At 47.9% G+C, this 25,969-nt stretch overlaps 2 protein-coding genes across 2 annotated transcripts; one reads left to right on the plus strand and one right to left on the minus strand.

Annotated features, from left to right (window-relative positions):
* Positions 1-1,447: 1,447 nt before the first annotated feature.
* Positions 1,448-22,333, minus strand: LOC108097318 (lachesin). The gene is made up of 9 exons (XM_017199538.2): positions 22,163-22,333; positions 15,972-16,081; positions 15,670-15,855; positions 14,279-14,379; positions 12,275-12,366; positions 12,082-12,210; positions 6,981-7,100; positions 6,081-6,251; positions 1,448-5,794 (listed from the first exon to the last, which is right to left on the minus strand). Exons 1-9 carry the CDS (start codon positions 22,272-22,274, stop codon positions 5,175-5,177), a joined length of 1,641 nt encoding a protein of 546 aa, XP_017055027.1. The 5' UTR covers positions 22,275-22,333; the 3' UTR covers positions 1,448-5,174.
* LOC108097319 lies at positions 6,367-7,861 on the plus strand. The gene is made up of 2 exons (XM_017199539.1): positions 6,367-6,479; positions 7,378-7,861. The coding sequence occupies exon 2, from the start codon at positions 7,387-7,389 to the stop codon at positions 7,693-7,695; it is 309 nt and encodes a 102-aa protein (XP_017055028.1). The 5' UTR covers positions 6,367-6,479; positions 7,378-7,386; the 3' UTR covers positions 7,696-7,861.
* Positions 22,334-25,969: the final 3,636 nt, after the last annotated feature.

A 25,969-nucleotide genomic window follows, 5' to 3' on the forward strand; every position in this document is an offset into this window, starting at 1 on the left:
AGCACAACTATACTCTCAGACTGACGGCCACCAAGAAGTGTAGTTACAATTTGAAAGCTCCAAAAAAAGGAGAAGGAATTCTTTAGAGCTGATCAGGTGTTACTATTATTTTAAACACAGCTGTAGGGAAACACACATATGTACACATGCGTATGGGTTGCTTAGATGTTGTGGGTAGATTCGGTTTTATTGTTGCAGCGCCAGCACAAAGCGGCTCTTAATTAAAATGCAACAAATGCTAAAAGGATTCTGCAGTAGGACAACTGTTGCACAAAAGGGCCGAGCAGGACTCGAATAAAATTTCAATTAAATCAATTCGGGCATGTGGCCAGACGGGCCAGTGTCAAGTGCTCCGAGTGCCGAGTACCGAGCACTGAGTACTGAGTACTGAGAACTGGGCACTGAGTACCGAGTCCTTCGTTGCTCGACTTCAAGCAGCAACCTGAAGCAGCTGTAATTGAATTTCTGCTGCTGGAGTGGCTTGTTATCTCGTATTTGTTTAATTTTATTTCTCGCTCGGCCGCCCGGCAGTCATCAACTGATGAAAAGATTACGGCTGCAAGCCAAAAGCTTACTTCAAGCTGGGCTATTTTCCCTGCCAAAACACAGCAAGCAACAGTTCGCAAATCCGGTAAAAACCAAAACGGGGTAAGCAAAAATTACAAGATTTTTTAAGGATTTCTTGGAAAATGATGGAAACAATCCAAAATATTCTGTACACGCCGTTCGGCATCCCGGAAACGAATCAAGAATAAAATGAAAGAAATATTTAAGGCGCTCAAACTGAAGATCCCGAACATTTTTCAGTTGCTAACCCAATAGCAGCGATTTTAGCAATGTTTTTTTTTATCAGTGTTTCACTTATTCAGCAAGCTGTTGCTCGACAGCCGCTTGTCAGCCATTGAGACATTACAAAGCGCAGCCATTTACCAGGATACAAGGATGCCAGGCTACCAGGATACTAGGATACCATACACACACTCACGCACTCAGCACGGAATTACACACTTAAACTGCCACACACACACACACTCAGCATGCAAATACACTCGTAGAGGAATATTCAAGCCGACACTCATTTCATTATTAAATCAAAAAAGTTGAGTAAATTTCAGCCAGCGGCTGACAGGCTCCGCTCTTATTTTGCTCATATTTCCCCCATATTTTGCTCGCATTTTCCACAACGTATTATCCCTCTGCCCCCCCACTCCCTTTGCCTTAGTGTGTGTAACAATTCAACTTGATTGCCATTTGTTTTAGCGATCTGCTGTCCCGCCTTCTCCCCGGAAAATGCGGAAAACGTTTTGCGGCCAACACACGCACACGCACACGCACACAAGTACCGTTTCCCCAGTGCCCCTGTCTCTGCCCCCGCCCCTTCCCCCTCTCCTGCTTGGGGTCCCTTCCCAAGCCCCTGTCCACCGGCCCACCACCAAGTAAGCGGTGTATTCAATTAAACTTCCGTCAAACATGAGCAAACTCCCGAGCTCCCCCTGCATTTTCCTCTTGCCTTCGGGTTATAAAATAAACATGTTGCCACACACAAAATTTAAATAGATACAAGTTCGCCACACTGCACAACACAATAAGCCGCAGTAAAACAAAGGCGGTTGGAAAAAGTACGCCGAAAGAATGGCTTCAGAATTATGACGAGGGTGAGGCGGACCAGAAATACAACTTAGTCCAAGGATGGCCAAGAAGTGCCCTCACGGAAAATAAATTACTACTGGTTACCAGAAGAATTTTTACAAAAATCATCATTATTTAAAAACACACCAAATAATATAGTATGATGACAAATTTAAACGAATAAAATAATATAAGGGAAAGGAAGATTTTAAAGTCAACACTGAATACTCCGAAACAAGCAACTGAAGAACATGGATATTAACGAGTTCAAACAGCTTCGAAAACGTTTTTCGACCAGAGATTGAAGCGACTTTTAGTCGCAAGAACAGCTATTTTCTCCTCGCTTTCCATTCCATTTCCACTCACGAAACAAAAGCAACTTAAAGACAGCAGTCACAGTGGGAGGAATGATAAAAAGGGAAATGCGAAATTAAAATACAATTTGAAGGCATCAAATAGAGCAATTAGGCGCGTCTTCTCGCTCTCCTCCGCCCAAAGAAGTATGCAACACTCGGAAAGACAGAGACAGAGAAAGAGGCACCACTCACACGCACACGCACACACACACACACACCAATGGGCGGGTAAAACTTGATTACAAGTGTCGTGAAAAGCCCCAAAAAAAACAACTCAATCTGCGACTCCATAACAATCATAAGCAGCAAAATGCATATGTGCACTGGCAAAAAAACTATTTGCAAGAAATCTTTTTAAAATCACCAACAAATAATATCAAAAACAAGTTTTTAGTTAGAGATAAATAGGGAAAATGAAACTTGATAACTAAATATATAGTATGGTGCTGTTCAAATTTAAATTGAAAATAATTAAGTCATCTCATATTTCCTCCTCTGTGATTGTTCTGTGCGCATGTTGGCCCGACATTATTGCTGTTGTGTGTTTATACTTCTTGTGCTATTTACGCAGTACAACAAAGGACAACAAAGGATGCGCGATTTTAAAGGCAGAAAGTGTGGCAGTGGCAGCAGCAGCAGCAGCAGCAGCCACCACAGATAACAACAAGAGGAGTTGCAGCACAAGCGATGTGAGCAGCAGCAACACCCCGCGGCGACACCAGCCTTAGAATTAGCTCAAGTGGCATGAACTGCAGTGGAGCCGGAGTGCAGAAACAACTGAAATGCTTGGCCCAACATTACCGTAGCCAGCACGACGGTGTTGCGGGTAGACGAGTATGTTAAAGACCACAAAGGGCGATTGGATGTTTGGGAAAAGGAACACTCTTTAATAGGTACATAGGCAGTCCTTTGGGAGCAGCACTCCTTTGCAGCTTAAAGGGAGCCCGAAATGTTTGGCGGGGCTCTGCCTGCTGCAACATGAGGTGGCTGTCGAACAAGCAACATCAACATTAACACGAGCTGCAGCAAAATCACCGATGGACAGTGGCAGCAGGAGCTGCAACAGCAGCAGCAACACCATGGCACACAGTGCAGAGGAACCTTGCAAGTTGCAACATCAGGAAAAGTGTTGCTGCCGGTTGACTAGTTTTCGATGTTGTACGTTGCTGCTTGGCTTCCTTTTCTTCGCAGTCTGTGTAATTTGAAACACTTGTGTCAACGTGGCCAAAACACCCCCGCAGCTTGGCCCCCTTAACCCTCCGAGGCCCCCTCCCTTCAGCGACTTGTTCTTGGGTTGTTGTTGCTGCTGCTGTTGCTGTTGCTGCCGCTGTGTTCGTGTTGTTGCTGTTGTTGGTGTTGCTGTTGCTGCGGTTGTCAGCGTCTTATTATCATCATCAGTGGCAGCTTTTGGCGGTTTTGTATATTTGTAGCTGCCTTGGTTTTTTATTTTAGTTTTAAGTTCTGGCAGAGGATTGTTTTGGGTTCTTCGGGGTGGGTCGCTGCTTACAATGAAATTCACTTTGCCAAAAAGTTTTCATTTCATTAAAAACGTGGCTGTGTGTGTGTGAGTGTGTTTGTGCGTGTCTGTGTGTGTGGGTGTGGGTGTGTGTGTGATATGTGTGTGGTTAACTGACATGCAAGTAATTCATCAAAAGCAAATGCAACGCAGATGGGAGCCGAGAGTTTTCTGTGTCCACAACTTGTGCCCCACAGCTGCCAAACACACTTTCAAAAAAAATACACACACGCACGCCCACACACACTCGCACACCCAGCTGCAAAGACAAGACGTTGCCACAAACAAAAACAAAAACAGAAACACTCCACTGCATCGTCTTGAAAAATAAAACGAAAATAACTCGAAAGTTTCGGCAAACACCAAGAACTAGTTGTTGAAACAGGGGTTAAAGGAAGACAGGGGTTAAGCTCGCGGCTTGTGTGCGAATAATTTGCATAAAAATTAGCAATTTAATTATTTTTAAAGGCGCAGCAGGAGAGCAATTGGGAATGCTGCCGAAAAATAAATTAGAAAAGGGCTCGAGGTCCATTTATCATAACCCCACACCTTTTCGTGTCCCCTGCCAATGTCAATCAAAGTTAAAATGAACAAATGAACAAATGAACAAATGAACAGAAATCAGCAAAAAGTAGCCCACATTAACGAAGAACGAACAAAAAGCACAAGAAATCATTTTTGTATAAATCGAATAAGTTTTCCTTTGTTTTTGCGGACTTTTTCATTTTAATTGACCCTTCGAAGGCTGTACAAATCGGTTTGGGAAATTGGAAATCGGCGAAAGGTGTGTCAGCCGCCAAAATTTTAATGAAAAAGTCAGCCGAAGCTGGCAAGGGTTGATTACTAACGAATGAAGCGGAAGTTGTTGACTCGACAACTAGATGATAAATCTCAAGTTTTACTCCCCAGTAAAAATGCGTCGGAGAAAAGGATCTTTCGACGCGAGTTTCGTTCATAGCTCGACAGACAGTAAATGCCCTTGGGTACCCTTAACTTTTAGACGAGATTACTTAACAGTGCAACCCCCTTACAAATGTTTCGGTAACACTAAAATTCCTGCGTTAAATACATTCACTAAATACGGATGCCTCCCAACACCATCCCTGCTTTTTCGATTCTGTTATAAACAATTTAACATTTACTACTACAACATGTTTGTGTGGGTCTCTCTGACTCTGATTGCCTGAGAGACTGTTGGTGAAGGTGTTGTTGAAATTTGGTGACAGTGTTCGCGAATGCTCGGTCCCTCGGACTCTCACACTCTAAAACGTTTGTGGTATCTGTTTTTTTTTTCGCTAAAGTTTAGTAGAGTCCCTTGGACTGCTTAATACAAACCTGTTAGTGAATTTCCTCCTTGCAATATATGTTGTTCGATGCGGGTGAAAGTGTTGTTGAAACTGTTGGTGGAAATGTTGTGTGGAATTGTTGTGTGGAAATGTTGTGTGGAAATGTTGTGTGGTGTTTGGTAGGTAATAGTACGCCATTCGCGTTTTTTTTTACTGAAAGTGTTCCCAACACCCTTTCACTGGGTATCTCACACTGCAACCTGTTGTGGATGATTGCCTTATTGTGGAATCCTATTCCTTCGTTGCGACGATGTGTTGTTGAGTTTGTTGCTAAGTGTGCTGATGCTGATGCCGATGCCAATGTCGGTGAGTCCATCAGGCTGCGTATTATAAGAGGCTGAGCAGCATTGAGGCCACCTGGCGGCAGTGCCAACTCCGGGGCAGGAGCAGGAAGAGGAGGAGGCTGAGGAGCAGGGGCAGGTGGTGACCCCGATGCCCCAGCCGCGAGTCGCCGGAGCCGGAGCTGATTTCGTTGTTGTCGATGGGGCCGCGCACCTCCGTGTTGCCGCCGAAGTAGGGCGGCGGCTTGCGGGTGATGCCGCCCAGCTCGCCACCCAGCGACCCCGCCCCGCCGCCCACCGGCCCGCCCACTGAGCCGCCACCCCCGTGCTGCTGGTGGTGGTGGTGGTGGTGGTGCTGCTGATGCTGGTGCTGATTGCCGCCGGAGCCGCCTGGCTTATGTGTGGCCGGTTTATTGCCGTTGGTGTAGTAAACGTGCGGCGATAACGGCGTCAGCCCGCCGCCCTCGCCGCCCTCCGCCTCGAAGTCCTCGGCGGAGCCGTACTGCAGCTCCTCGTCCTCCGGCTGGTAGGTGACTTTGACTTGCTGTTTCTGCTTCAAAATGTCGTTGGCATCCGCATCCAGGCTTCCGCCCGCCCCGCCGCCCCCGGCGCCTCCCTTCCCGCCGCCGTTCAGCGGATTTTTATTACGATTCGGTCCGGGGATTTCTGAAAGCAGCGCAAAAAACGGCGGAAGCACAAAGGAGCGAATGAGAAAATGTAATTGAAACAAAGGTGCAAATTCGCGTTCGCCCCATTTCGCGGATTCGCGACTTGCGGCGCCACAGCGGAGGTCAGACGAGTGGCAGAGCCGGCGAATGATGTGAGTTTATCATTCGGGTGTTCGTTCACTCCTGAACTGGGGACAGTGGCTAAGGCTCCTGCCCTTCCCCCCCGCTGTAGGCCCCGCGATTTACGGATGATGCGGATGATGTGGCGGCAGTGGATGACTCACCGTACAAACGGATGCTGCTGTCGACCTCGCCCAGGGAGTTCTTGGCTATGCAGCGATAGGAGCCGACGTCGTCCTTCTGGAACTTCCTGACTATCATCGACATCTTGGTCTCGTACATCGACTGCGAGCTCTCCTGCACATGGTACTTGATCGAGGTCACAATCATCTCTCCTAAGGGGACAAAGAGAGAGGTATAAAGCCAGCAATACAAAGCAAGCTGTGAACTCGGACCCGGCAAATGTCAGACTTTTGGGCAAGGCATTCACTCATTCATTTCATTTTCCCCTGCGGATCAACATCACAATCAGTTCAGTTCGTTCAAAACCGAATTAAAACGTGAACTATTTCCTTAGGGAAATTCAGCAGTGAAACTAAGCGAAGAAGATCTTCTGTCGTTCGGTGAGTGAACATCATCAAAGATCGCTGCTTGCAAAGTGGCATTTGGGGGTGCTGGGTAAATTCACATGGCACAGGTAGGTAACACACAGGTAATATTTGCAGAGCGCTGACAGGAGTAGGAAAAAGTCTGATTAAGCCCTGGACGGCTGTGTACTTTGGGGCATGGGTATCCTCGACAGTCGCCACACTGCCGCACTGGCAAACTGCACCACCTGCAACAAGCGAACGTGCCGCAATCTGACAACTGACTAATGACAATGCCAAGCGATTCGCTTCGATTCGATTCGAATCGATGTTGGAGTAATGATGCGTTCGGCCCCTGAGCCCGACATCTGCATAGATGTATGTACCCATCTGCCACACGGATGCCACAGGGTATACACGCACACACACACACACACACACACACACACACATTCGTGCACACATATGTACATATATACTCGTATATATCGGGGGACGACGGACGGACGGGTCTCGAGCCCCACTGCACACACTTACCCGTGTCCTTAATCCAGTAGTTAATTGATTTGGGCGAGGCCTCGACGTGACACTCGATTTGGACATCAGTGCCAAGTGGTGCGCCGACTAATTGATTCGGCACTTGGATGACCGGATGAACTGCAACGAAAGTGGCGAGAGTGGCGCCGGATGAGAGGGGGATGGTAGGATGGAAGGTACGAGGTGCTCAAATAAAATAAATGTTGCCAGCCGATCGGCCATCAAATTGGCTTAGGTTGGCGTTAAGGTTGGTTTAGAGAGGCCACAAAGCCATGACGAAACAAGTACCAGTACGTTGATCACTGATAAAAGGGAAGAAAGGATACATGCTCTTCTTCCATGAAAGAACTCCCCAAATATTAAGATCCTCTGTTAACAAATTGATTTATTCTTCCAGCTCCTTACGATGTCGGACTACTCAAAGTTCCTGGCCAACCTGACCGACCAACTGGGTCTCCTGCCGCCGTTCTCGCCCAGCGGTCTGGGAGCACTCGGCCACCTGGGAAGCCTGGGGAACAACTTGGGCAACCTGCGCCCCGCCCACAAGGCGCTCATGTGCGTGGGCGCGGCCACCGTGGCCTGCGTGGTCCTGGGCCTCACGGTCAAGTCCCTGAAGAAGGGGCGTGGCCGCAAGGACGACAAACGGAGCATTCGGAACGGGGCACCGATGACTGGCGGGGAGCAGGATGACGGTTACCTCGTGGAGGGAAATTAGTTGGAATCAGAAGAACCCCTCGGGTTCGCCCCGAAAAGAACACTCCACTGGAAGACAGTTTGTTGCCACGTTCTCTGTATATTTTGTAGTTTTTTTTACCGCCATTCTATCTAAATGGAATTATATTTTACGTTAACGAGTTTATGAATTAAATACGCCAATCTGACATGGAGAGTGCACTGCAGTTGCAGTTGCAACTGTGTTTTCCCAAAGACAGGAGCAACTTTAAGGACGTAAAGGCCAGAAGATCCAATACCTGAGATAAAAGGACCTTTGGTCCGTGGTGTACGAATCAGGCATACAAAATACACTCCCTGTGGGGGCAGCACAAAAGTCGGCTGGAGCACTCGAAGGCCAATTGAGTGTGGCATAATTTAATGGTGTGCGCTCCCCATTTTCCGCACTCATTTTCCAGGACTCATCAGAATGCAGTTCAGGCAGAGAGCGTCGGACGCTGCACTGGCAACTCTTTGCCGATGGCCGAACTCTCCTATTCGTATTTATTGTCACTTAGACTGGCTCCCTGGGGGATGGTCAGGAGGAGCGATGGGAGGGATGGGTAAAGGGCCTGACCGAAATTGGTGGTTTTGTAAAACCTGCCAGAGGACAGAGACTCTGAACCCCGAACCCCGAAACTCCCCGCAGCTTACAGCTTGCAGCTTTGTCTCCTCCCATTTCCCTGCGTCCCTCTGCATTGATAGTTGATTGCAGGTCCTTCGGCGAGCGACTCCGTGCATCGTCCTGGCGCAGGACTTTCCCAGCCGGAGGATTTTAATTGATTTCCATGGCCGACTGCGTTCTGTCTTAGCCATCAACTATCTCTAATGCCGCTTGTGGTTTGCCCTCTTAAACTTCATTTTCATTTATTTACGCATGTAAAACAAACCGGGCGGGCGACTTTGCTTTCTGGGCTTTACAACCCGAACACGAGTTATTAGCTGCTGACAATTATCGCCGAGGAAAGGCTTGCTTAGCTTTGGCTTAGCAAATATTTCAACTGTCAAACATCGCCTTTAAAGGAAAACAACCATATCAATGCACTCTCACAAGGACTCAAAGAGGTGTTAAATAGCAAGAGATACCATTTAAAAGAATTAACTAATCCGAATATTGATCGGGGAATACCGCAGTCCAATGCCATGTATAGTATTCTGGTAAGAACTAATTTCGAAATAACGAACTTTAAGTATTTTCCAACCGCCAGGCAGGGAAACTCTTACGTTGCAAACTCCGAAGGTCTGCGGACACCACACACTCGTTTTTGCCACGTGCACCAAGCTCAGCTGCCGCTGTCCGTTGAGGTTTGAGGAGGCTTCGGGCCGGCTGACGTGCTGGTCGACTGCCCCTGCTTTAATCTACATGTGGAGCGGGGGGCAAAGGGGGTGGGGCAAAGGGGGTGCAGGGAGGCAAGCTGGAAGCTGCCACATTTCGGGTCTATCCTCAGTGCATTTATGCCGGATAAAGGACCTGCAGTCCCTCGGCACTTTCGCTGGACGATTTGCAATTTTGCAATGATTATTCTGAGCATGTTCCTGGCTGGCCAACGGCCACCTTTCAACCTTTCACCTTTCACCTTTGGGCCATCCAGCCATTCGGCCATTCAGCCATTTGGTCAGGTGCTCTCGCTCTGCAGCTCGCTCCGTTTTGCGGCAAACAAAGCCACAAATATGCACTAATGACGTCGTCAGCTGCTGCCACTCCTGTCCCCCCTCAATCCCCTCATCCACTTGATCCCCTCACTCCCCCCCGCCACCTGCCGCCCCAACAGTTTTCCCCAACGCTTTCCCAGCAATCTGCAGCTGCAGACTTGCATTCCGGGCAATTGTTTTCGGAGAGCTCGAGTTGCTCGAAGCGAAGGTGACAAAAAGTCTGGACTCGTGCGTGCTGTAAGCTGCTAGTCGTACAGGCGTACAGTGCGTCTCATCGGCATAGGTGTTGGCCCAACTCCTCCGGTTGCGAATCGCATCGCAAAGTGGATGGGGGTTCTGGAATTTCCCCAGCCAGCCCCAGTTGGGCTTCCTTTAAAGGAAGCCTCGAACAATCGAACGGCAATTTCAGCTTCTGTTATAAACGGTGCCTTATAAATGATATGTAGTTCTGTTTTTAGATGAACTAGAGAACTATTGCATACAATAGCAATGTGATAACGCTCCACACCTACACATATAAAACAGCATTTGGATTAGACCTCTTTTTTCATCCCGTAACGAGAAGTTAAAAAGCTGTTGTTTTATGCGCTGAAAAGCGGATCTCCAAGAGAAGTGGTGAAGTCCTCTGGTTTCATTTACTTTTTCGGCTTTTTTGGTGGCTTTCGCACGTACGTGATTTTTGCCGTATTGCTGGATTTGCGACCCATGGAAAAGGACCCAAAGGAAAAGGAGGCGTGGCAGGCACTGAACAAACGTGCCTCGCGACCAAGAGTGAAATGAAGCCAGATGAAGGCGGAATTCCGGGCTGGTTAAAGACGAACGGGTTGCGAGTGTTGCACGTGGCACACATGTTGCTCGCGGGATGTGGCAAGACGCGGCGGGATGCGCCACCTGTTCCTGTTCCTGTTGCACATCCTCCAGGTGCTGCTAATTAGGGGAAGCGCCTCGCAGGCCGGCGAACGGAAAGTTCGGTGCAACGGAAGAGCTTGCCGCTGCACTGCCACAAAAATCTGGGATTTCTACTTGTGTTTTGTTTTGAATACACTCATCGAATAGCAATGCGAATGCTTCCTTGCACCAACTACTGCCCCGTTTGTGGCCGTGTACCCTTATCAGCCACGCGCAGCAGCCCAGATCCATCTGCAACTGAGCCATCTCCGCGCCGAACTGACTCCGCCAGAAGTTCTCGGGAGGGGAGCAGCTAGCAACTCTTTGGTAAACAAATTGCAAGGAAGTTACTGCGAAATGGCAACGGGAAAAGTAAACACGCAGCGGAAACGTTGAGCGGTGAGCGGTGAATGGGGGGAAATGGGTGGAAATGGGAGCGAGTGCGCCTCTCGAGTTGATCAAAAGTTTTCCCGGACTTGCACCTCGGCTGCTCCTCGAAGATAACTGCTTTCCAGCGAGTGCCTCCTGCTGACAAGCGGCCCCAGAAGTTGAACTCGAGGGGAGGGGGAGTCGAGTGCCGAGTACGGCGATGCCCTGGGGGCAGAGGGGAACTTGCCCCACAAAGCGGGTGCGTACTCCTCAAATACGCGATTCTGCACCTTCCGCCACGCAACAGATGCTTAAAAAGAGCAGCGCCGCGGAGGTTGTATATTTTAATCGAAGGTTTTCGGACATCGAAATGGGATTCCCCTGCCATTTCCCTTTACAGCTTTCCCACTTCTCTCCAGGCGGGTAGGGAGCGACACATGGACACAATGCCACTTGAAGACCGCATTAACACAATGTCAAAATGTTAGAAGGCGTGATTTCGGCGACTGGCTCGAAGGCGGGCGCTGGTGCAACACGCCGGTGGCAAACGAGGCAAAAACAAATAGGTGTTGAAGCGGCGGGGACAAACAAACGCAGCGCCACCGAAGGCGCACACACAAAGCTGCCACGCCCCCTCGCCTGCCCTGATGATTGAGTGAACTGCCACATGGCAGCAGAGTCAAAAGTGGCGATGGCGAAGGCGAAGCAATGGAGGAGGGCTCCGGGAAATGGTCGGAAAAGCGAGGGGTGGGGGGAGGAGCCGCACGTGCTGCAGACAGTTTGACAAAAAAGCTGTGGCCCACCCAGCCCGGAGTGCTCGCAGAAAAAGAACAACAAGCAGTCGGAGTCGGAGCAGGTAATGCCCGGTATCAGTGACAGGATTTGAACGGATTACAGCAAGGACAATCGAGTTAGCACGGAACAGGGAGCACAGTGGCCGGTTGCCTTATGTCTTCTGTCTTCTGCCGCTTGCCTTTTAGCAGACCGCTCCCGCATTTCCCCGCAACTTCTGCCGGACAGCCGGACTGCAGGTAAGACTTCCGGACAGAGTGGACTCCCAGTACACCAGGGAAAATGAATCCACGTTTTTCAAGGGGAATAAAAATTACAAAATCGAGATAACTAAATAGATCAGCTTCACGAACTTTGTTTGGATGTTTTTTTCTGAGTGGCAGGGCTGTACTTTTTGCTGCAGTAGAGTATGTTGGGAACGGATAAATCACTAACTAAGTACCCCACATTTTCGCAACGTGTGCCTTTAATGTAAGACAAATGCCACAGCTGACGTGGCGCAAACCGAGCTGGTTGACTGATGCTGATAATGGCGACGGGACGGGTGTGGGGATGAGGATGAGGCAGATGGGAAGGGGAAGGGGAAGAGGAAGGGGAAGGAGGTGGGACCAGGGGACTGGAAGAGAGTTGACCGACCTCGGGCGCTCCTAATTAATGGCGCAGTGCCGGAAGGGGGGCGAGTACTCACAGTGAATGCTGAGGGAGATGCGCTTCGAAACCGATGGGGGCACTCCGTTGGAGGCGATGCACAGGTAGGAGCCCATCTCGTTCCTCGAGATCTTTGACAGCTTCAGCACCTCGCCGCGGAAGGAGGGGGCTGCGGGATGAAAAACACATACAGTTCCATCCGCAGAACCACTGACGGACCGCCAACTACTCACCCAGGGTCTTGGTGCCCACGTTGTCCTTCAGGACGATCTCGTTGCCGTCCTCGCGCCGCCAGGTGACAATCGGTTCCGGGTATCCACGTGCCCTGAAAAGATGCCAAAGGGATACACTTCGTAGGTCATGTGGGAGCTTAATCATCTTAGAAGATACTTTTGAGGCACACAAGTACGTATTCGTATGCATTTCCCATTGAGTTCAGTTGCCCGTTTACCATTTACCTTTGAACTTTCACCCCAAACCCTCCCTCGAAACGCAGGTGATCGAAAGGCATTTGGGCATCCGCAAACAAACTGCCACGCCCCCTCGATGGGAGGGTAAATACCAAAACGAAAGTGCCGAGATGCCAAATGGAAAATATTCAAGTTCAGTGGCTTATTAAATTTAATATGACGACGCTTCAGCCGAGGGCTCCATTGTGGAGTGCCCGAGTGGAGCAAAAAGTTTTATGCAATTCAGAGACAGACCGGAGGAGCAGGGCGGAGGACCAGAAAGGAAAGGGAATCTCTCGGAGCCAGCAGGCGCCGGCGGAGTTTGTGTGATCGCCTAATCGACGACAGGAGTCTCCTTCATCAAGCTTTACGTACAACAAATAATTTGGAAAGCACTCCGTGGGTTGCACTCCTGCCAGTGGGAAAGTCTGCGGGGAAATGTGAAAGTATTTTAAAGCCCAATACGAAAGCAGTGCGGAGAGCCAATATACCCCTCTGCGAAAGCGAATTGGTGGGTATGTCGAGGAGAAATGCGTGTTAAGACAGCAGTTGTTCAGCAGCGAACACCAGACACGGGTGTGGTAAATTTTTATGATGCCGCAAACAGATGCAAAATGGCTAAAAAGAAAAGCGCCTGCACACAGACACATCCGCATCCGCATCCACATGGCCAACACAATGGCGACTGGGGGCCAACAGCTAGCAGAGTTAGCAGTCAGCGGCAGTTCCTTGGCCGTGTTTAGTCGGGCCAAGACAGCCCCTCCTCTCTGGCCACTGAGTGCAATTTACAAGGCCCATGGACGGGCAGACAAAGTTAATTTGTGCTGGCCGACAACTCATGCTAAATGGCTGAATGGCTGAATGGCCTCTCTGGAAATCGCTTTAAATCTCCCAGGCAAGCGGCAGCTTGAAGGGCAGGTATATGTGCTATTATTTTTATCTGCAAGTTCAATAGCGCTAGTGCGTAGTTTCGCAATTATTTGCCAGCCCTCAGCGGCAAGAGTTAAATTCCGTTAAAGTTTATTAGCCGGGGCTCTTAATGCTCGCAGCGCCGAAGGGAAGGGGGATTCGCTTTAAGGGATTTGCACTAAGTGGCATTAAAAACAAACACAAAACAACGGAGGAAATTCGCGGACAGCCCTCTAATAGCTTTCCACACTCGCACATCCACACATGGAAAAGCGGGAAAGCTCGCTTATCGCCGACGTTTCATCATTTTGCGGTTAAATCGTTAAAAAAAAAAAGGAGCAACACTTCGTGGTTGCGGTCAAGTCCATAAATCAGCCGCCAAACCACCCGTCGAAAGCCGAGCACAAATTAGAGACTCTTTTCGGTAATACCCTAATGCCTAATGCCTAATGCCAGTGGTACCCCTTGAAATTGGCTCGACGACATTAGATTAGATTGCCTGCCAAAGAAATTACAGAATTACAGAGCACTAAGCCAAGTCTCTTCGGTCCTTGGAACGGGCATACCCATTCGCATCGATCGCAGGGTAGCCGCCGAGCTTCGGAGTTTCGGTGCTAAATCAAGAGAAATGAAGTGTCACTTAATTTGTTGGCGTTACTACACCGAAGGAAAATGAGAGTCAAGGAAAACTGCCATTCCACATTTAACACTCAACATGTAAGCCGAATTTCCCGCTCGAATCCGACTTTAATGCCGTTAGACCGAAGGTAAAAACTATCTAGTCTGGTCCCTTCCCAACACACTGGGTAATAATCGCTGGAAGGGACCATCAGATGAGATCTCTTCTGTTTAAAGACTTCAAACACGGTACATACTCACCGACATGTCAGACGCACGGAGCTGCCCTCCGGAACAATCACGTCGGATGAAGTGTCCTCGCTGATGAAGTCCGGCGGAATGACGACGTCCAGAAAGCCGATCTGCAAGGAGCGACAAAAAGTTTATTAATAATAAGAAGGAAGCCGGCCGAAACATTAGCACGCAGCGGACTTCATTTCACTTACTTAAATTATCACAAATCGTAGGGGAGAAGTGCACACTGGTGTGCACGGAAAGAAAAAACCTAGCTATTCGTTTGAGTTTCGTTCTTCACAGAAATCGAGAAATTGCGTTTAAAAATTAAATAGAAGAGTAGTGTACCCAGCTAAGTAGCTCATGGAAGGAGGTGGATAGTTTAAAGCATTTTAATGAGAGTTGGAATTAAAGGGAGCCGAAACGGAAACGAAATTCTCCCTGTGTACACTTGGCGAAAATTCGCTGATTATGCAAGTGGCTCGTAAAGCAGGAGTAACGGCAAAGTGTTTTATATGGTGACTGGCGGGCAGAGCGAAGTGATGTCGAATAAACTAAGGATGAACTAAGCCAAGGTAAATAGTTCTGCTGGAGGGGGAGGGGGAGGGGGAGGGGGAGTGGTTATTGGGTGGGTGGAAGGGGCGGCAGGATGGTGCACTTTGACCCTGCTCCTTCTAGCTGCTGCTATTGTTGTTGTTGTTGTTGTGAAAAGCGTAAAAGTACAAATAAAAATTAAGGAAGCATGAAATACATTTTATTGGCACCATAAACTTCACTTCGCTGGACACACAAGTGTACGTGTGAGCGGACAGGACACACGCACACAAGTACACACACACCCGAGCGCAATTTATACGTGTGTGCGTACATGATGCTGCCAATTTATATGCCCCAGCATTTTCCTTGCCCCGAACTCGCATAGTTTTCGCTTTCGATTTGCTGCGCTTTCTTTTCCCCAACAAGCAGAAGAACAAGTGGGTGGAAAATGCGCAGCTCGGCGGGGGAAATGGGAAAATAACGAAAAACAAACAATAACAACGGCAAGTACGACAGCTCAATGCATTCGCATTTCCTCCGCCGTTTAATGCCGCATGAAAAGAATGGATTGGAAAAAAAGGGGGAGAATTATTTTCACAACAACGTTTAAAACTGATGGTGTCGCACAAATACGAGTGTTATGAATATGAAATGCGAATCGAAAAGCTGGATATAAAACTTTTCGGCATTGGAAATCATATCTCTCGTACAAACGAGAATATTTTTTCGGGAAATTTGTAATAATTTGATTCACTCGATTTTCCTCGAAGTAATTTTACGAAGGCTCAAAATATTTCAGCTCTACTTAAATATGTTGCGAGCAACAGTGCGTATGCGTGATTTGTTTCTGCACGGCAAGGCAACTTATTCAATCGACTCACCTGGCTCTTCATGGGATCCGTGTTGAGCTGGCACATGTAGCCACCGCGATCCTCCTCGGAAACCGCCTTGATGTGCAGGTTCCACGTGTTCTGGTCCAAGTGGCTGACCGTGACCCGCGGGTTGTGGGTGATCACGTTCTCGTGGATGGCCTGGATGGCCTTGGTGTCGGCCTTGAGCCAGCCCACCTGAGTGGGGAGAACGTCGAGTTATAATGCGATACAGTGCTTGGAAAAAGGCAATGTGCTATGCAATTCAAACAGAAGTGCAAGGGTTTTTCACTTCGAACTTGCAATCGACTCACCCGATAGCCGCCCAAGTGTCGGACGTGACACGTGAAGGTGGCGTCCCGTCCGACCGCCACGGACACGTTGGAAATGCTCTCCACGAACTCCGGCTGAAAGGCGCCAATCGCTGCAAGGAGCCAGAAGGAGCGGGATTAGAGTGCGGCGGTGTGTGTGCTGCAGTTAATGATATCGCGCGGTTCACTGGCTCCGCATCCAAGGCCCCCCCGCCCCTCACCACCCGCAGTAACCAGGGGAAAGCCGCTCCTCCCCCATGTTGCGCCTGCCAAAAAGTCCGTGATTTATCGCTTTTAAATGTGCCCGAAACCACCCGTCCAACCATCCACCACGGCACTACACCACCACCCACCATCCACCCACTGCACTCCGGCCTTGCCAACAACTTAACTGTGCCAGACGACCGGCGGCAGACAATTTAAAGAGCTGCGGCGGCTAATTGAAGATCGACATCCGGCACTCCGGGAGTCCGCAGTCCGCAGTCCGCAGTCCGCAGTCCGGATTCCGGAGTCGGGAGTCCTCAGTCCGGAGTCAGGGTACGGTTACGAATACGGGGGGCACACGCAAATATAAATAATTTATTGAATCATCGAAAATCAAACATTTCACTTGCAAGTGCTGCAAAAAAGTTTCCAGGCCGTAAAAAGGGGAAAAGGAGAAATCGAGAAGGGCGAATAAAACATGCGACTGGTGAGATACACTTCCTGTTTCTGGGGAGTCCATTTAAAGCGGTACTCTCTTCACTTTATATTCAGCTAAATGAGCATTCTTCGGATACCAGATCACAAGTAAAACACTGCGTTTCGAACACTCGTTGAAGTTATTTCACTAAACCAATTACACTTTCTTTGCTTTAAGTTATTAATTGCTACAACTAATACTGAAAGAAGCGGATTGACTTCCTGTAGAGTCCGAGCTACCCCAGTGGAACGGAAATAATAATACCACCGAAACAGGAGGTGGGAGGAGGGGGCGTGGCGGATCGAGGGGCACCAGCAGACAGCAGCAGCAGCAGCAGCCACGCACGACTGCCGTCCTGGCCACAAAAGCCCGAAAATGTCCCGGATTACCCGTTCCAGCGGCGTCTACATCATCGTAATGCATGCAAAAAACTTTTGGCAAACTTGAAATTTAAATATTTATAGACAGCGGCGTTCTCGAACGGATTGCACGGGATCGGGACGCATATTGTGTGTAGGAATATATGTATAGTGTACGTAGGTTGTAGGGCGAGATGTGCCGAGGAATGTGCTGAATTGACTCAATTGGCCAGGGGCAATGATTTATCGCACTTTCGGTGACTGTGCGCCGCCTGCCAAATGCAAACTGAGCCCGCTCCTCTTTACTCGCCAAGTTCCGACCACTCGTCTACAGTTCGTAATCCGGATAATCCACTTGCCGGCCACAAGCTAGAAATACTCTACGTATTCCGGCAAGTTGGCTTGGGCGGGCAAATAAATTCATTGGCGAATTAATTGCTGCAATGCGTTTAAGTCGAGATTGAGTTGATTGAATGCGCTATTGATCTGCTGGTGAGTTCGATGTCGATTTCCAGCCAGTCAGTGGAGAACAATGACCGAATTAACGAAACAAATGTACGGCAGTGCTGAAGAATCGCTTGGCACTTAAAATCACATAAGAGGGCAGCTGAGGAGTTCAAACGAGAATTGCGAGATGGAAAATTCCTTGTTAATTGCAATTAACCGTGTGACAGTTTGAAATTTAATTGCTCGACTCAATTTGAGTGCAACGCAATAATAGACAAATACTCGGTCGAAGGTCGAAAGTCGAAGGCCAGTTGAATGCCAATGTGCGGACTGCAGATGCAGATACAGATATAGATACAGATGGAGATACAGATACAGATACAGATGGAGATACAGATGGAGATGCAGATGCAGATGCAGATGCAGATGCAGATGCAGATGCTGTTGCTTGGATGCTTGGCTGACTGCGGCTTGTTTGTCAATCTGTCGTAGGCGAAGAAGAAGGTGGTCCCCTGCCAGTGGCACTGAATTTGCCACCGCTCCACCGCTCCGCCGCCCCAGTGTTTGTGAACTTTGGCCTGACTTCTGGTCGAGGGTCAGACTCCTCGGAGCCCTTCAGCCGTTCCTGCTTCTGTTTCTGTTCTGTGATTTCTGTCCTTTTCGGAGACCGAAACCGAGACCGAGCCGGAGTCAATTAACCCCGACTCCCGACTTCCGACTCCGGCTCACTCAAAATCCAGGTCCCCCGCTCCATAAATCGCCGCCTTCATTTCAATTTTCGGTTCCGCCGCTCGGAGCCTCGTCAGTTTTTGGTTTTTGGCTCGCATCCCGAAGTACCTTTCCGCATTTCGCATTTCGCATTTCGCATTTCGCATTTGGCCCGCACGCCGGCCGAAAAAGTTTAAATCACACAACGACAATGAGGATTTGCCGAAGCAAATTTATGGCTAAGGACATTGGCAAAAGTTAAGCAGGGAAACATATTAGTTTCGTTCGGCTTTTTATGTGTGTGGGTGGCCAGTGGCTGGAGGCAGGTGGCAAATGGGCAGCCACGCGACTCCAGGCCACCCAACGCAGAGATACAAGGACACTGATACTGAGACGCCAAGATTCCAATCTGCATGGGAACGAGAGTGGGGACGAGATTTCTGATTTCTGATTCCTGCACTCCGAGAAAAACAGCAACCGGAACTGGAAACAGAAGCCAAGGGGTTTCACTCTATGGCTCGACAATCAGATCCACCGAATGTAAAGTTAAATAAAGGGCTTACTTCCGATTTTTCTCACTGCACGCAGTCACCTTTTCCTTGGCCATTGGTTTTTTATGGCCTCACACTTGGACAGGCCCACAAATCCAGTGGCAAAGCACCAATGATAGGTGATAATGGCAAATTTAAAAGGGAAACAGAGTGGGCTCCTGGCCCCTGGAGTCGGCAAACTTGAGTACAGCAAACTGGAAACTGAACACTGAGGCCAAAATCGAAGGGGGTCCGAGAGTCCCGCCTTTAATTCCGAGACAAACAAATGACTTGGGCAGCAAAAGAAAAGCGGGAAAAACAAGGAGCTGCCTGCAAATGAGTGTCGGCTGGCATTGAAATTAGCATTTTTGCAAATCGTCGTCGGCGAACTACCGCCAATCCCCTTAAATTCAATTTAAATTTCTCGGCCTTTTCCCTTTCGGTTCCTAACAAATGTCACGCAATTAATTGTGTCTTGATTTCTGTTTCACACTTTGGTGTGACATTTTTTGTTTTGTTTTGAAAAGGGTTTCCCTTTAATTGACAAAGTTTAGCAAGGATCTTCGAGTTGCTCAATGGCCCTTGGGTGAGGTGGCGTTTGATTGTTACACTTGAACAATCACAATTCGATCACAAATCTTAGTTCATCTTAGTTAGTTGCTCCTCAAAACTGCATCCACTAAACACGTATACAACATTTTGAAGTCATTTAACTGGGTTTGTGTAACCCTTCGCCAGGGGGATGGGTGTCGTTTGGCCTCCTTTTATCGGCTTTAAAACACATTAACCTATTTGGCTGCGCACTTTTGCAACTTGACCTTTAATCCCCTTGCGTTCCAGGGAGCAACTTCAGTCTCCGCATTTACCCTTCCGTTTTCGGATCTCCCTCCTCGGGCGTCACATATAATTAATTACAAATGACGCGCTTTCTGGTGTGGAGCAACTTTTTCTTGCAGCCAGCCGGCTGCCGGGGAAACTACTACTAACTCCGTCTGCGGCTTTTCCCGCTGACCGCAAGCGCTAAAAGCCGAAGAACCGCCGACGAAAAAATCGCGAATAAATCCAGCGCGGGAGAGTTGAAAGCTGCAACTTAAAAAACAAAGGCGGTACATGGCCATGTGGGCGGATGGAAAATGATGGACTGAGGGGGCGATGGTGTTGTTGGTGTTGTTGGTAGCAATTAAGTCACCCGGGGGACAGTACAAAATGGCCATTAATGGCGCTATCTCGCTCGGCCGCTGGCCATATTGCGGTTTAGCTTACATTTCACATCCGGAAAGTGGTGCGTGGTGGGTGGTGGGTGGTGCGTGGTGGGCGGTGGGTGGTCTTACGGGCGACGTCCTATTTGGCAATTAATTTGCATATCATTGATATGCACACAGAGCAACAAACACGAAACACACAGCTCTCAGTTGCACATGCAAACGCCTGGCATTATGTTTGCTTAGGATTATTATCGGTTATTAATGTTGCTGTAATTGAAAATTATTTTCACTTTTATGTTTATCATTATCAGCTGCCATTACATCCCATCTGCCGCACCCGCACCGCCGTCGCAGGGGAATTATTGTTTGCCGTGATTTAAGTGCCTTAAATATGCACATCTGCATGTATTTAATATTTATGCGGACCCAGGACAGCGTGGGCCACGTCCGTGCATAATTATCAGCTCTATGCCATGGGTTCTGGTCAGCCTTCCCGCTTTTTGTCACACCAACCAATCCACCTATCCAACCGGTCCATTGACACATGTAAAGTTATAGATTTAGAAACCTAAAGCTGCAGGCTTATGCACAGGCTTTCCCATCAGCTTTCCCATCAACTCAGGCTTAACTACGGAACAACGGATCACTTTGGTACGTGTTTTTCCGACAGATAAGTGCAATTGGTTAGCAACTCAGTTCCCAAATGGGTTAGTTAAACGAATACAAGTAGTGGCCCCTTCGATACCGATTCAAGAAGCCATTTAATAGGTGATTTGCCAATTAGCTCGGCTCACCAGCCATTTGGCGGAGCCCAAGGCAAATCAAAATTAATGATACGATTCAGAGTCAACCGCATTCTCTGGGGAGTAAAACAAAGGCCACTGGTTTAGAACGAATCGCAAACAATTATGGCGGGGCTGTAAATATTTAATGCGAGGAAGGAAAGTATTTGTGATTGTCGCGCCGACGTGAACCATTTGGCACTCCATTTTTAACAATTATCAGACGACAGGCAGACAATCGGCCCAACAATCACCGCCGGCCAGGTGAGGGAAAGCGGCGGAAAGCGGGGAAACTTTGGGAAGCTGCGAGGTGAAAACATAATTTTACACAATTAAAATGAAGCGAGAAATATGTGCGCACGGTCGAGCGAATCGAGAGTGAATTGGTCAACTTGTTTAATGTATTTTACTTCCTTTTGATTATTCGAATGCTTTAATTATTTGCTTGTTTTTGAATTAAAAAATGTTTAATCCATGACATTTGTTTTTTGAGGAATCATTTAACAGCAAGTCGATAAAAAAACTCACTTTTTAAAAGTACAAATAAGCTGCAATTCACCAAGATCAATTTGCTATCCACAATTAAAAAATAAAATATGCGTAAGCGCTGTTTTATGCCAACTAAAACCCAAATAATTAAGTCCTTTTCATCGGCCACAACTGTACCATCCCATTGAGCAGCGACGGACGAGTCGCGATATTAAAAGGATCATCTTTGAAAACGAGAGCACGGATGTGTGTGGAAGTCAGCAAGGGAGTCAATTAAATCGCCATTGAATGGCCAGTGTTCAGTTTTCGATGTAGCCCGTTGTCTTTTGTGTATTTATTTATTTGTTTGTTATTTATACGTTTTAATGCCAAATGGCAATTGCCAATGGCAACAATGCAATGTGCAAAATGCGAAATGCGAAATGCGAGATGCGAAATGCGGAGGGCAGGGTGGTAGCCATGACAGTGCATTAAGCAGTCTTCAGCAGTTATTAATCGCACGATTTTCCGATTTTCAGATTTTCCGATTTTCCCGCTCCCCAGCAGCGGGCTTAATCGACTCGCATTACGGCGAAACAATTATCAAGTCGGTTTGCGTTCAATTGCCCGCCGGAATGTGTCCTTCCGACATCCGTTTCCTGTTCATCGATGCACAACACTGATTGCGGCCCTGCACTCAGGCGGAGTGAACCGATAGGCCTGATAAGCCTCTATGAGCCCCGATATTCCTTCGCGTATATAAGCCCTTTCGAACGGATCTGGCTAGAAGCCCACTGCTGAACAGATCTGGTTTCCACATTTGTGCTTTTGCCGCCGTGTGCTACTTTAAAGCCCAATTATCTTTTTGGACACTTCACCCAGCTGAAAGTGAGATTTTTTTAACTAGCCAACACTGTTCGGGTTTTGTTTTAACCACTCTGTAGGTTCGAATAATTGTTCTTGGGGTTCTATTCGTCGAGGCGGAGGTGGTTATACCCTCCCGATCCTTTTACCTTCCGTGAGCGAAACGAAGACGAGCAGATGAATCAGCATTCTGCCATTCCGATCGGACCCTGCCAGTTGGGAAGTCCGCATTGACCGCTTCGCTGTGACTTTGTGTGGCATTTGGTATTACTGACTCCGTAACGACATTTGCGATCGGCCCGCGAACAGAACAGTTTCACTGCACAGAAAAAATTTAAAAAAATATCCACCCAAGAGTTGGCGTATACCAAACAGAGTTGCTTTCTCGTATACCAATCTGTAAAATATATTTTTTAGCTACGCGAGCTCTCCGTGTTAACAGCGACAGGACTCGAGTAGCGTTCCTCCGTTTTTCAACCAGCCGACAGCGCCGCCGTTGATCAACTGAAGATGCAGCTACCGAAATCCGCGGCTGAAGCCTCCGGGACGACCGAGGACGAAGGTCCTGTCGGGGCCGAAGGGACGCGAGCCCGGGCCGAAGCCACGCGAAGTGCGGTCGTACCCGTTAGCCGTTGGATACTGTAAATCCGAAGGGGAGCCCGAACGTCCCGGTGACGAACGCTCGTTGCCAATTGTCGAAGTGGATGTTCGAATCGAACGCCGTCCACCATGTGCCGAACGCGATCCACACGGCGGGCACGTGGTGGAACGCAGCACTTGGTGGCGCCCGCGGGGGACTCTTGGCGGCGCAGGCGCCCTGTCGCCCGGAGGAGGAGTGTCGTCCGCATTCGCCTGACAAATGGAACGACAATTGCTACAAGCTGTGGTGGCATTTGGCCACCGGCTGCAGGGTCTTCTGCGGCCACACGACCAAGTGGAGTGGAGTGGAGTGGCGGGGTTGGGGGGTTGGAAGTCCGCTTTAGACGTCCCGAATTGCGACAGGTTAGTGCGACTATCCAGGGTCCATTGTCCAGGGTCCAGGATCCAGAATTCAGAATATAGAATACCGGGTCAGGTTAGTGGGGCAGTTATCTTGCAGCCAGGCCAGCATACAAGGCATTTCATAATATCTGCATGTTGGCACAACCCAGATTGCTTAAAATCAGTTTACTCAACAGAATCCAGAAGTAGCTATAAAATCGGTTACTCGAACCACGGAATATACACATTTTTCAATGAAGGAAAGGAATGATCCTTTGTTGAAAACCTTGTGGGTAAAGTATGCATAAAACAGTTCTTTTCCCAACAAGTTTAAGTAAATAGGTGCCATTGAATCTAGTTGTTAGGCTCGAGTAATGATATGCTAGTTTCGAATAAGTTGTTTAGTTCCTTTGACAGTTATTGGTGTTTCTTAAAACATACAAATTAACAATACAAAATAATTGTGGCCAAGGAATAAATTAAAGCCCACAGCACTCGTTTGTGTATTTCCATTGATCTGCATACTCGTCGATAAACACACATAAAACTTTTTCAGTTCGCATATTCATGGCCAATTACTTTTCCCGAAATCATCATAAGTTGTCCGTTTGCAGCTGGCCTCCAGCTGACATTCGGTGGTCGATCTCGTTCCACACGATTTCCATTTGCCCTCGGAAGGAGCAACTTTTCCAGCGCCGGGCGGAAAAAGTTTCGAATTGCATTCTGCATTCTGCATTCTGCGTTCTGTCAGATAAGCAGCCGACACAATCCCAGTCCCAGTCCCAGTCCCAATCGCATTCGCAATCCCAATCGAAATCCCAAATTGACGTAATTTTCAATATTTCAATGTCGGTAAATAGGAGGACGCACTAGAATTTAATTGAACTTTAACTGTCAGCGCCCGGGTCCTCGGAGGCATCGCAATCCTTGCGATGGCCAGGATGTGACAGGACCGAAAGTCAGGGCTGTCAAAGCTGCCACAAAGTGGCTTAATTATCCAATAGACGCTAGATTCCGGATGTGCGGCGCTGCGCATTTAACTTGTCAGCGGGTGCCAGTCATCTTAAATTGTGAGTAGTGCCTTTAACTTTTCCGCTAAATAACTCAATTACGCCCCCGACTTTCGGCGTTCGGTGTTCGGCGTTCTGCGGCAGGGGGACGCATAATTATGCCATTATGCAATTTTTACCACCCGATTCGCTAAAATTAATTGCAGCTGCTCCGCCATCAGCTGAAATGCGCTGCAACAAATCAAAGTGCGATTCCTTGAATGCCACGACGAAAACTTTACGGCAATTATCCGCAGAAAGAGCGAAAAAATCACAGAGAGGATGAGGGAAAAGTTTTAAAAGCGAGTGTAGTTAAATTACAACTACTAGCGAGCTTCCAAGATGTTCCAGATGTTGTTTTCTCAAGAGACATTAATAGGAATATATAGAATTTTAATTATATTATAAGGCCATGTATGAAATCTTGTCACGAATGAAATCCAATATTCCAGTTGATATAGAATCTTAACTCAAGCTAAAGTATTATATTTCAAGGGAAATGCTTATCATTTCAGTTCCAAAGCATTGATTTTATCCCGGGATTATTAACACCTATACAAATGGGCACAAATATGTCCTCGCCAACACACACGGTTTACTAATCTAGCTCTTTTTCCTCCACTTTTCCAGGTAAACTTCTGGGACAACGAAGAAACCAAAACCAAAACTTTTGTTTCTAAAACTCGTGTTCCAAGTTCCCCACACAAAAGGGACAATTCCGGGCGAAGATGGGGCCAGGTGTGTGTGAATTTTGAATTTGAAAAACTCCCTCCATCGTCCTTGTCTGGCAGACACCTGCTGGAGCAGTAATAAGTATGCAGCGAACACAATATCCTCGCAAATCGAGGCGGTGAAGGAGTTATGGGAACTACCTTAGACGATAATCTATAGTATATAGTATAGGAAGTGTTTTTGAATCACATGTACTGCATTTCATATTCCTACTATTCTGCTTTTGGGCAAGCAATTACATTTTTAGATACTTTTAAACAAATCCAGGAGTAGGCTAAGAGGTATCACTGTGGTCCGCAAATCGAGCCAAGAACTGGCGCTTGTTCTTAGTTGTTAGGTGTTAAAGCGGGCGAAAGTTGGAGGCCATGTGGACAAGGACGACTGGAGGTGGCGGAGCGAGGAACAGCTGCATGTGTCGCGTACGTGTGCGACAACAAACACAAAAACACTGCGAACAGGCAACAACAGTGTGACCAAATGTGCGTGTGAGTAGCTGTGCGGATGTGACTGTGTGCCTGTGTAAAGCGCACATTTCAATTTGCATGTGTTAGCGACAAACTTTTGATAAGTGTTACTCGCATTACACAAAGGGAAGGAAAAGGAGAGCAGATCCACAAACTTATTGTCAAACACGAACAGAACCCATCACTCCCACGCCCGTGCATATGCAAATTCGGATCCACACACATATCAATATTTTCAGACACTACGTGCTCGACGACTTTCGCACACCTCGGGATCGATGGGTGGCGAAATTGCACATGGCACAGAGTATATTATCGCGAAAATGCTCGAATTATCTGCGAAATAGGTTTCGCTGCCGCGCGAAGAGGGTAAAATCAAGAATAGAGGCAGATGTCAAGGGTTGTCCAATAATACATACTTCTTGGGGTCAATTAACAATAATTTTCCATTTTCGTATAGCTCAATTGTATGAATAACTTTAATAAATAAATTCAAAACGAATCTGTCGAGGTTTTGGCGGGTTGATAACACAAAGCCCTCTCAAGTGGGCCAACATAAAGGGGTCAACCATGAATGTGCTTCTTCTTCGAGCCATCAACTAACCCCACCGCAATTTCCCTAACCGCTTTCCACCCACTTTTCATCTGCTCGTTTGGCATTGATGAGTGCTCCGGTTATCTGGCATCCATATTCTTATTTTCCCGTGTAAACTGTTGCCTGTAGCGTCCT

The sequence above is a fragment of the Drosophila ficusphila genome, unplaced genomic scaffold, assembly GCF_018152265.1.
Source record: "Drosophila ficusphila isolate 14025-0441.05 unplaced genomic scaffold, ASM1815226v1 contig_198, whole genome shotgun sequence".
NCBI lineage: Eukaryota > Metazoa > Arthropoda > Insecta > Diptera > Drosophilidae > Drosophila > Drosophila ficusphila.